General features: G+C 42.5%; 1 protein-coding gene across 7 annotated transcripts in view; it reads right to left on the bottom strand.

The window, feature by feature from the left end:
- crtc3 (CREB regulated transcription coactivator 3) overlaps window positions 1-12,826 on the bottom strand; it is a 58,394-nt gene that overhangs the window by 32,500 nt on the left and 13,068 nt on the right. For all 7 annotated transcript variants that reach the window (XM_010877617.4, XM_010877607.4, XM_010877633.4 and 4 more), the window contains 2 exons: window positions 10,824-10,955; window positions 3,445-3,506 (listed from right to left, as the gene is read on the bottom strand). In XM_010877617.4, coding sequence (XP_010875919.2) covers window positions 3,445-3,506; window positions 10,824-10,955 — 194 coding nt within the window. The remainder of the gene's footprint in view (window positions 1-3,444; window positions 3,507-10,823; window positions 10,956-12,826) is intronic.

The raw sequence follows: 12,826 nt of genomic DNA, 5'->3' as shown, positions 1-12,826 counted from the left end.
TAACTGTAACGTAAAGAAAGCGTCGATTAAATGACACTGACATGCAGTAGTCCCCGAGTCCTGATCGGTCAGTGAGCTTATTCAACACGTGGCATTTGACCTCCATGTTTTCGAGAACCCAAACGGCGTTCCACGCTTGGATGCTTTTGTCCCCACGACTCCAACGTAACAGCTATGTCATGGCGAAAGCAAACTCTAACATCCACAGCCTACTTTGCACTCAATGGGTCTCATTATTTTTCTCTCTAAAATACTCCCGCACTAAAGAGTCTTCCATCCGCCGGCAGGCTCAGCAATGCTTAAAGTAAGGCATGTGAGACTGTTGTGCTCACACACAGACTTGCCATGGACTTGACAAGCATTTTTTCCCCAGCTAATAAGGGCAACTTGCTGAATTTGATTGACAAACGGGTGGCTGGAACAGATGTTGGCTACTTTTACTTGTTGAACGTGTGACTTAAAATCGGCAAAATCACTCAAGTCAGCCAACCAAAACCAAAAAAACAGGCATTCAAAACAACCCAAATGAACACCCCTAAAAGAAATACGTGTTTGGAGCATGTATTAGTGATTTTGTGGTGTACCTGTTTGTTGGTTGTTTTATAGAACAGAAGTAAATAAATACATAGCAGTACACTGATCTTATCTCAGCATCGCCATTTCTCTTTCAGTAGTTCTGAACACCAGCATCACAGTCAGTGAAATGCAAAATGTGAAACAAAGCCAAAATGGGAGGTACCTCAGACATTGGCAAGATCCATAAATGTCCCTCCCCTCAGGTCATTTCCTGAGTTTTGAAACAGTAATGACAGAGACAATGTAAATGAGAAGCTCTTAGTCATCACTGCACAAAACAGGTCACATAATGTCCAGGATTGCTTGGTACGCTGCAATTAGGTAATACAGTGCTTCGGCGGCCGCTGAAGGCACTTGATTATCACCTAAATGCATCTGAACGAGGAATACACAAACACCAGTTACCAAGGCAACATGCTTCACCAGTTCAGGGTAGTGAGTGAAGGGAGAGGAGAAATGTCTATTCAAATGCTGAATTATCCAAATATATTGTTTTGGGCTTTCTAAGAATATGTCCCTTTTTGATAAGCTTGACCTAAGGGGAAGGTTCAGAAGGGAAACATTAAGTAATACACATAAGAAAGATTAGGCCTGTGCGTTTCAACCAAACCCTGTGACTAATTGAAGTAACCGAAGCCAATCAGACCAAGAGCATTAGTGTCCCACAACGGGTCAATTGTACCAGGGCTGAGCGGCAGAACAAATTCCCAAAAAGCTAAACCGGGTAAATCTGTGAGTGTTTGAGAGCGTGTAGCATGTCTGACAGGGTCATCATGGCGTCTTTTCGCACGTTCTACAAGTCATGAGGTCCAACCTGTTTTTGCCCATCAACAATGACGAGACGGTGCAGACAGGCCAACCTAAACACCGACGTGGGTTCAGATTTGGACTGACAGAGGGAAAGCCATTCTTAAATGTGTACCTAGGTTGAGAATAGTCTTTACAACACTGTCCTCCAATGCCGTAAGAGCCAAGATGGAGGTCTTTCATCCATCTGTGAGGGTCTTTGGCTCCGCGGTGATCCTCAGTCGCTGCGGCTGTATAGAGCTGAAACAAGCAGGCAGGGCAACTGAGCCTCTATTCACGGTCATACAGTACAGTTAAGGCAACCGTCAACAGGGAGGCTGTGTGAGTCTGCGCCTCTGTCACGACAGCTCTATGGGAGTCAGAAGAGGAGACATGGCCACTGACAACCAGTCAAGACCACATTCAAAACAACTGCAGAGAGAGAGAGACAAGCAGGGGAGAGGCTTGGCTAAGTCCTTTATTAAGGGCTGTAATTCACTGCCTTGTAAACACAGAGAGAAAGAGGGAAAAAAAAAACAACAGTCCAGTAATGACACTTCTGCCTGTTCTAGGTAGGTTGAAACCAGAATGACCCAGTAGAATGCAATTACAGTTACAACCAACAAACATTAACAAGCCTCACCTATATCCCCTTTCAGCAGCCAGTGGATTTCCCCTTTAAGAAAGATATAACCACTTCAAGACAGGTGAGACTGTGAAGATATGCGGGAGATTCATCTAGGTGCAGTGAGTACTCGCAGCAGTGGAGGAAAGCTGAATGACAGCGTGTAGCATTTTACATTTATTCTGAAAGGCCATCTCTCTGAAGCATCTAAGGTAACCGGCGTCCCTCTTACCCTCCTGGGTGCAACTTAGTCAGTTCTGTAATGGCTACATTGCATATCTCCCACATAATACAGCTTTTGACCAGGGTCATAGGCCCAAGCCTCGCAAAGAAAACTGAACTGTGACAGTATTGATATGTCAGGTTTGGTAATTGGCTGAGCCAATAAACCCGGTGGCACAAATATCTGTTAACAAACACCTTCTAATAAAACATCTGGAACAATATATTACACAGTGATCCTCAATTTCACTATTGTTGCAGCCTATCTACTTGCCACAAAGATTCAGTTAAACTTTCCCAGGATGAGTTGAAACGATTCCACTGACATATTACCAATACACCCATACATCGCTAATATGTAAGAGGGGGTTAAACAATTGGCCTACATTCTGCTTTCAAGAAGTATAGGAAACTATTGAAGATATTGACACAAAGTATGAAAGAAAGACAAAGATGAAGAGAGAAATACACCCAGTCAGAGTTGATTTGTCTGGTAAAAAAGAAAAAACTGAATTACAAATAACCATGGCATGTTGGTGGATTAAATGGTGCTTTGTCTATGACATAACATTAGCAGATTATGCCTCAACACATGCCCATTACAACAGAGTAATTCATGAATAGTCAAAGATGACAATCTTCTTAAAAGACCTACCGTCTTCAAGTAGGTGTATTTGCCAGCAAGCAAGCAATAAACCCATTTAACTCAATTGTCCTGCTTCAAAGACATATTCCTACTCTTCCCCGCACAGTCATGCACATCTTAGTGCTGCTAGAGCATCACACCCAGACGGAAAGAGGACTTGTAGGCAGTTTGCTACCCAGAATTAAAAAATAATGATAATAAAAGAAAGGATACTAAAAAATAAAATTAAGTAAATAAAGTCTCTAAAATTTGTATTTATTAATACATTAAAATAGTTTTGGCAGTTATATTATTTTCATGACTGACCATCCATAACCACCATAGTCTCGTGGTATTTCAGTTACCATCACAGACCTACATTGGATCATTCATAAGCCATGAATACATTTTCTGACCAATGCAGATTACATTTGGAATGGTTGGGGTCCCTCTGGATAGCATTGTAAACATTTTAAAAAAGGACATTGTTTACTACCGATGACTAGGATCTAGCATCATCGACAGAAAAAGCCAGACAAGAAAGCCATTCAACCTGTGAGCGTAGAAGGGACAACTCACTGCAGAATTAACCAGTGTCAATGTCACTCACCTTCTCCAGCTGTTGTCTGGTGGAGGCGACAGATACACCGCTCCGTAGGGCGAGCTCTCCATGTGACTTCAGTCAAGGAAAGGACAATATTGGAACACAACAGTCACAACAAAACATGACATTTTACACATTTTAACATAACTCCTGAATGTCCTAACAGTAACCTCTATTCCATTAAGGCAGGAGGGTCTGGGTGTGGGTAGCAAGGACGGACTGGGTGGCATCAGGGAAAGCTTTAATAGATGGTTTAGGTTCAGTGAGCACAAACCAAGCTCAGACTAAATCAGGGTTAGGTAACTCCTGTCCTGGAAGGCTGAAACACTTCCAGGAACAGAGTTGCCAACAGCTGAATTAGTGTTCTGGTATGTCAGACAGATTTATCTACTTTACTTCACAACCAAACAAAAAAGAAATGAGAAAAAAAAGTGTTGAGTATGGGCTGCCGCAATTAAGAGAAACATTACCTAGTTTCAAACGAAGCAAAACATACCAACCAGACCTAACATGAAGTAAATTGGCGCACGCGTTCCACATAAGTGTGTAAGAGTGATGAATGGAAGGAAACACCGTGCAACAGGTTATTTCAGTCAAGTTAGCTTCATTTTAAAACTATTAAACTGTACTGTACTAAATATAAACAAATAAACCTCTCCCAAGAGGGAAATGGCTGATTCATCCTTTAGAGATGCATGCTATGCTCATTCACTTTCCATGGGGGACCGCAAATGAACAAAAACAACAATTGAGACGTAAATAGAATTGACCACGTGGCTCTGCTGACAGTTAAGGAACTTCTAAACACAACAAAAGGCAAGACAACAACCATTCCATCACCGCTTCCCTGGGCTTTAGGTAGACATCACACAATATGGGACCAAAAAGACTACAGTACACTAACAGCACATCTGTCAGGTATAAAGATGGTTGCCTGGAGGAACTGAATCCACACGTTGACACTGCTGACATAAAACTTCAAATCTGGACCACGCAAGACCACTACTATTCATCAGCTTGGCCAATCCTCAAAATAAAGAAACCGGGACAGGTAAAGACTAAAGTTAAGGTCCATTAATGACGCAATATGTAAGAAGTCTAATATTCTGGATTTCCCAAAGCTCAAGAATCAGGAAATAGATGTGGGCAGGGTTAACCCCAAATAATGCAACACACATTGTCATAGAATACAGCAGCTAACCGAGGGAGCGATGAGTAACAAGTTGTTCTGAGCAGAGGTGATCAATAAAGTTGCATGACAATGGGCCACTGGAAATCTGGAACCTAAAAGAACCTGAGGAAAAGGGCCATATACATGACCAAAACTAGCGTGACAAACAATTGTTTCAGTCAAAATGCTCTTCTGGTTAATAATTAAGTATTTATACCACAATCTTACATAAGTCAATGTTCGTGACACTGCATTAGTGGTCAGAACCCTGACCAATTTGCTAATTTTACTGAATTGCAACCGGTGCTATTCTTATTTTAAAACACTAGAACGCAATAAAAGATTATAAGATTACTTCAGTTACTTAATAAGGACGCAATTATCTTATCACTCGCCTCCACCAAAGAACCATTAGTTGCAGTCACTTTTTCAGGACAAAAACCCCACTGTTGAAAGTTGGTCAGGCAGTGAATCTGAAGGAAAGGCAGACGGAAGCTGCCTCACAGGTGAGAAAATCAATACTATACTAGGTCCTCAAACAAGCCAGAGAATTGGGAGAGGTATTTTTTTCCAAAATATTTCCTAATATAAAACCAATGTCACCCCACAATACTTTTTTTAGACATTGTTGTTTAAAAATATCAAACTGAACTAATGTTTCTGCCCCCATTTCTTCGTCATCCACGTCGAAAACCAGTCACAGCATGACAACCATGTTTCACCTTTGGTAGGAATGAGGATATCAATGTCAACATGACCCACGTTCACAAAAATGGAGACTCGTTTGCCACAAAGCAGACAAAAAAAAAAATAACAATAATGTTGCAGAGTTACTCTGGTTGCACGTTTCGTACAGTACTGATGACTTTCAGAAGTTGCTTGAACAGACTGGTCAGTACCTTCGGACACACACATACTGTCAATAATGATGCAGACCACCTCTCCTTGTTTTTCCAGAGGCTGAGACACATGATTAACACTACTAATACTGCAAGTGGTGTCCCCAAATTCAACAGAAAATGCAAATTGTCATGACTTATCCAGTCTGAAAATTATTCGACACCCTGAATGGAATCCCTCACAACAGCACAAACATGCAAAACAGGTGTTGCCTCAAACACACCTGATTCAACCAAACAAGGGCTTCATTTGTTGCACCCGGTGTGCTTGAGCTGGAACACATGAAATACCTGAACTGGCTAGGGGTTTGTTGAGTGTCACATTCAACTGCATGTTAGAAATATGGCAAAATCAAAAGAATGGTCCAAAAAGTTAAGAAAATAAATTACCGTCCTTCACAAACAAGGAACAGTATACAAAAAGATATGAATACTAAATGTTCCCAGAGTTGGTAAGCTCAAAGTTAAAAGGTACAGTGGTTACACCTCCTGGACGGGGCAGAAAAAGGAAGCTATCAATGGCTGCAACCAGATTTCTGGTTGTGAAAAACTTGAGTGACTGCAAATGACCTGCAAAAAGACTTGGTGGTAGCAGGTACTCAGGTTTCAGTGAGCACAGTAAGGCGCATATTGAACGCAGAAGGTTTCCATGCCAGAAATCCAAGACGTACACCACTATTTACACCTCAAGTATGGCTCCAAGAACTTATTGGCACGATGGATCAGCGGTATGTCTGGAGGAAGAAGACTGAAGCATACACTGAAAAGAAAACTCTGCCCACAGTTACGTATGGTGGTGGCTCTGTGATGCTCTGGGGCTGCTTTGCATCCTCTGACACTATAAACATGCAGCGTGTGGAAGGAAAGACTGATTTATTGTATCAGGTAATCCTCAGAGAAAACGTCATGTTGTCTGTGAGGAAGCTGAAGCTTGGGAGTCATTTGACCTTCCAACAGGACAATGATCTCAAGCATACCTCAAATTCCACCAAGGCTTGGTTGCAGTAGTAGTCCTGGAAGATTCTACAGTGGCCATCACAGACACCTAACTTGAACCAAATAGAAAATCTCTGGTGAGATTTGAAGAAGGCGGTTGCAACACGCAAACTCAAAAATATTGCCGAACTGGACATAAACATGAGGAATGGGCTAAGATTCCTCAGGAACGCTGCCAGAAGCTGGTGTCTGGCTATGGGTCTCGTTTGCAGCAGGTCATAACAGCAGAAGGGTTCTCTACTAAATACTGAAGATGCTTGACATAAAAGAGCTGAATACTTTTCAGACTGGAGAAGTCATTACAAGTGGCATTTTCAGTTGAATTTGGGGAAACCACTTGAAGCATTCGTTGTGTTAAGTTATTTCAATTGCTTTTGTTTGATTTGTTCATTTCAAAACAGCTGACAGTCTGTATTTTTTTGACAATAAACCTGATTTGCAATTTGGGTTGAATCATTTTGATTACAACTGTACATTTAACATCTTCCACATTGGTCTCATCACAGAACCTGTTATATGGCCGCTTACAAAACATTTTAGAGCATGCTGGTGTACGACGATTCTGTAGCCTCGCAATGTGGCCAGGTTAGACAAATACAAATTATATACTAGTCATGAAATACTTCTGCCAGCTAAGCTTACTGTAGTGTTGAAAAGATTTTGGGGAAAGTTTGAAGTATTTACCAACCTACATGACATCAATAATGAGCAAATGGCTAGACATGGAATGATCAAACATGTGCACTACTGTACACAAACAAGGGCAACAAGGCTTCAAATTATTAGACAGATAGTTAAAGTTTTTTGTTTTAAGCCTAAACATGGGTGGGGTAATGTCCATTTCTCACTGACTAGATAGCTGGGCTCATTGTGATGTCTGATAATGATACTTGTATGAGATTTTTATATAGCAATTTTGATGGAAACATGAAAATTGCATGTACCTTCAAGCTAACTGGGTGGCGAACAACAGGTAAATGGCAACCAACCTGTTGGAGACCCCTGCTGTACAACATCAGTCAGATAATATGATAAATCTCTCCTATCCAACCCCATGTACAGTATTTCATGTTGTTATCTACAGAATCCGATATTGCACTGTTGTTTCCAGGGAATTTAACATAGAGGTGCTGCACTCGCCTGTTAAGAGATATATATATTAAAAAAAAAAGAAAATTTATAGGACAACATTGAATATTGGCTCCAACTTGGCTTTTCATTCAAAGCTTAATATACCATCTATTTACAGGCAAATTATTTTAATGCCAGTGCATGATATGAATAAAAATTACCACTGCCATTGTTATATATTAGTTGGATTTCAATTCTGTCTTTTTGCGTGCTCAATGTGCTGTTTCGCTGGAAATAATTCAAATGATCCACAGTTAAATCTGTATAACAAATTAACTCCAAGTCACTTTGGACTCTCCTACCATTGCTGTGCAGATTACACTCAATATCTCTTCTCCTTCCCCTTTTCTGACAGGTAAATGGCAACAAGCATCTCTGTCTGCCTGGTAAACAACTGTCAATCACCACAAACACCAGATTCACAGCATTCGTGGAGTGCAACCCGACATCACAGCAGAAGCAGCAGGGTTTCTAATACTACAACAAACCGTTGGCTGGGCCCGGCGCCATTAAACACTCATGACTTCTACAGAGCGCAATAGCGTGAGTTGTATGCTCAGCCTTCACAAGAGCATGCCTACATTGTCACACGTCACTACACTTCTCAGCACACTCCACCGGTTTCCAGTTGAAGCACTCATCCACTACAAGACCATATTGTTTGTCTACAGAGCAGCCAGGGGAAATTCCCTCGGGGCACTGCTCAAACCCCTACATCTCTACCAGAGCTCTTTGTTCCCCCGCCTCTGGTCTCTGGTTCCAGCTCTATGGGATATCAAGCATCCACTTCACGATAGGACAACTTTGCCCCCAAATGTATCGTATTTCATTTAAAGTAAAAAAAAAAAAAAGATTTATCTATATATAGATCACAAACCGACATAAAAAAAGCACTGATTGATCAGCACTAACTTAACCACCAGTACACATCAAAGACAGTTGTCCTTTGATGTGACAGGACAGGCAGCAATGAGGATTTTGAAACAGCAACAGGGTTGAATTGCTCAGATGGAAGGAAACTGAGGATGGATAATCAAAATAGTGACTCCACAATAGTGACCAAACAACAGAGTGAAAATAATACACAGGGGGCAATAAAATACCAACACATGCCTCCTATTGGCAACATGACACTGAGGTAACAATGTGATGGAAAGGAGATATGATTCCTAGGGTGTACACAAACCCTGACTCCATCAGAAGACAGACTAGTAAAGAAGATACAACCCAGCAGAAGAATGACTGACAAAGGTAAAGAGTTTGTTCAAGTAGAGAGGATCAAAATCTAGAAAACTGCCAAAAAAAAAGGGGGGGGGGGGCAAATTCTCCTCTGCTCTCTTCCACCACATGTCTGCTCTGGTAAGACTTGTCCAGCACGTCTCATTGGTGAAAAACAGGCGCCAACTGTGAGAGACATGTGGTGAAGGGGAGGATTTTTTGGCCTGGAAGTTACACTTCTGACCTGGCCTCTTCTCTCCTTCTCTCTCAGAGTGAAGATCATATGCTGCACTGTACTGCCAAATCAGTATGCAGACCTCAAACACACAAACACACAAACACACAAGCACACAGGGGGGAGAAAAATGAATTGGCCATTTGCATACAGAGCCAAACAGCCCTTCTATATCCTTCCTCTCCAGACATACTGGAGCAGAGGGGGCATGTTAAGGCCTGTGTACCCAATCGTACTGCTAGGTGGCATAAACCATATATTTGTATTCACAGTACTTGAATTGACCAAAGGCAAGTTGACCGTTTACTGTTCACATCACTGGAGGTGAACAGGACACACTGGGAAAACTAATGGTTGCCAAATATATTAGAAACGGTTAGTAAAAAGGGAAAAATGGCAAACCTTGAAGATTATGCCCAAAAACTGGAATTTGCTACAAAGCACCCGTCAGCACATTGGAGAAACTGCTAATTACCTGCTGCCTGTTTGTTAACTCCCGATCAAAGGTGTGAGCTGAAATGCTATGGTTTAAACATCTGCATACCATCTTGTCTGTCACTAGGAATAACTTTCTAGCACCCAAACTAATTATAGGTGAACATGCAACATAAAATTCTTTCAATCAAAAAAAATTTACTTCCTCATTCTATGCAACCCGGATCACACACACACACACACACACACACACACACACACACACACACACACTTTTCCCTCTTCCTTGCACACACTCTGTCAAAGACTAACAAGACAACTTCCCAAAACTCGATCTGCAACTGTAACTATTTTTAGTTGAGTTCTATGGACTTCAAGGCAGGAACTGAAACATCTGCATTGCCACTTAAGGCATTAGTAGAAACTCCTGTGGGTGACTTAATACACACGCCACCATACTCAAACGCCCTGCTCAGGTACAGGGTACTTGATGAAAGGGTTTCTGGGAGGACTGACTGACAGAGACATTCTCAACATGACTGAGAGGTTCAGCCTTCACGCTCTAAGACCCACTCCCGCCTCTACACTTACTCACCCATTCTGTTACAAACAGGATGTCAGAGCGCGCGCGCACGCGCACACACGCGCACACGCGCACACACGCGCACACGCACACGCACACACGCGCACACGCGCACACACGCGCACACACGCACACACACGCACACACACGCACACACGCACACACACGCACACACAATCTCCAACCAATATCAATGTCCATTACACTGCACCGTCAATGACTGGCACACAGCAGTACATTTTATGTTTTTATAATGACTAACTGAGCCTAAGGCTTGATCAACACACTGCCCACAATGACAAAGGTCAGTGAGCACACATGGATAAACCCCCCCCACCACCCCACAGCAAAGAGTCCAGGAACCTTGGTAGCTGTACAATCAAGACCCGCGGCTTCCTGCAAAAGCTACAACATCAACAGGCTGATATTTCCGGCGGTTAAAGATTTTACCAGCCTCACCTACATTTGTGTGTGTGTGTGTGTGTGTGTGGCTGTGTGTTGGTGTGCCATGTTGTAATGATTTAGGCATCAACATTTTGGAGGAACCCAGATGCTGCGCAGGTACAATGATGAAAACTAGTGAGGGACTTGTCACTAGTTAGCACAAGTTAGTACGAATGAAGTTACTTTTGACGGTAGCTACTGTAACACACTATTACTCTGGCTGACACTTGATAGGGTGGGTGACACAGTACAGCGGTGGCTGTGAAAGGATATCTGCCGTTCGTGCTTGTCGATTGGTCGGCGGTGGGGCGGGTTAATGCGTTGGTTGCGGTCTCGGAGCACCCTCTCCACCAGACCATGGTGACGCGTCCCCCTGACACTGTCCAGTCCCCCCTGGAAGCCACTCTGAGGAAGAGAGAGAGGGTTAATGTCGTAATGTTAAGACACACAAATACCTGGTGTCCTGTCACAAGCCCAGGGACAGGAGATACATATTTTGAAGAATGTTTTACTGATTCCTACGACTGCTCTTTATCTGCATTAAGTCGTTTAACTTGACAGTACACGTCTTTATGCTAATTTTAGAATACTGATCTTGGATTGGACTCGGCCCAAACCTAGCAATTGTTGACAATGAAGTAAAGCCAGGACCATTGAACATGTACCAGAGCACCCTTAAGTGGGAATGAACGGGCACAATCATCAACAAAATTATACACTGTGATACTGGGCCTGGATTCTAGTTCTTGACAGCGGGCCCAAACGAAACCATAAAGAGAAAAGGGGAACATTTGGGATGGAAAACTAGATTCATGGAGCCCTGCTCCAACCCACCCCTCAAACAGCCATTCATGAACACAACAAGGGCACCATAACCTACGGGGACTGAAACAGGCAACCACCTGGGGAGCAACAGTGTTTTCCCCAACCACTTTTTCTGCTTCTTTTGGGCTGAATGGGATGGACCAAAGCCAGCGCTACAGAGCTTAGCACTTGGCTGTTTCCTGTCTGCATAAAATGAACATATGAATTCTTTAGTCCCGAAAAGGTTCGCTGTTTGCATTACTGCTGCAGTATGAGTATCTGTCTAGGGGGTTATTATGGTCTGGCGTGGCCATGGTGAAGACAGTAATTACAAGGCAAGCCTCTGTTTCCAAAAACTATCACTGATACACACGTATCGTAAAAAGTGCAGAATCAAATATGTCGTAGTTTTTACAGTCAATGTATTTTTGTTGTGGGTGGGTGGGTGGGGGGGGGGGGGGGGGGGGTTTGGCAGCTTTCTTTTCAAAGCTATGTGAGGCGATGAATGTCATTCCTTGGTTGAATGTCTTTAGTTGGCGCATAAAAATGAATTGGATATGGACAGAAAACGAAGACGACCAGTGTAATACTTCCTTTGTCTTATTCAGCCCTAATTTAATCAGCAGCAGCATATTACTTATTTAGCTCTCTCTGTTTGAAATGATACAAAGCAGTGAAAAAGGTTTGTTTCACCAGGAGTTGCCTTGCTACCATAGTAGTGCAATGAACCCAGTCAAAGACGGGCCAGTTAGTTCCCTTTCAGATAGTAACTGTATGACACCAGGGTTTTACAACGGGGTATAAAAGTATCATCCGCCAAACATGGACACATTTTGTTACCCGTGAGAAAATATGATTTATCCGCCATTTTGGCAGGCAACCAACGAGTGTATTGGATGTTTGTATTTTTATCACACTCATATCAAAACAATCCTGCTGAATTGATTAAGACACAAAACACCAAAACGTCCATGACTGACTCGCCCCCTCCTCCAGTCTCATCACCAGACCATCCTGGAAATGAACCCTTCTGGACACTTTTCCTTTGGACAAATAGGTCAGAGTTGTTACTTGTCCAATAGCAGAAAATACCTGTCCAGAACAAATATTCTCTCGGTACTTCACCTCTCCACTTCCCGGTAGCCTGCAGCAGTCTGGCTGCCACGGCCTGCTGTTGAATAAAATAAAACCCAGCTATCAAACAAACCAAAGAAATACCTTGAAAACAGCTACGGCAAAATGTGTGTGTGCTATAAATCAAAACCTGCATACTTATACTTCAGACACGTTTTTGATGAAGGAATATCATTAGCTATCTCTAACCCTCGGAATACAATGTTGGACAATGCAAATGGAAAAAAATTATAATAATCACAGGCCGACACACCACACACACAAGTAGACAATGGTAAACACCAAGCCATGCAGTGTGAAGTAAAACTCCATGTGTTTTAATGAGTAGAGGACAGAGT

Source organism: Esox lucius, chromosome 2 (genome assembly GCF_011004845.1).
Source record: "Esox lucius isolate fEsoLuc1 chromosome 2, fEsoLuc1.pri, whole genome shotgun sequence".
In the NCBI taxonomy this organism is placed as follows: Eukaryota; Metazoa; Chordata; class Actinopteri; order Esociformes; family Esocidae; genus Esox; species Esox lucius.
Note: the sequence above shows the minus strand (reverse complement) of the source record. Positions and strands in the feature narration are given on the sequence as shown.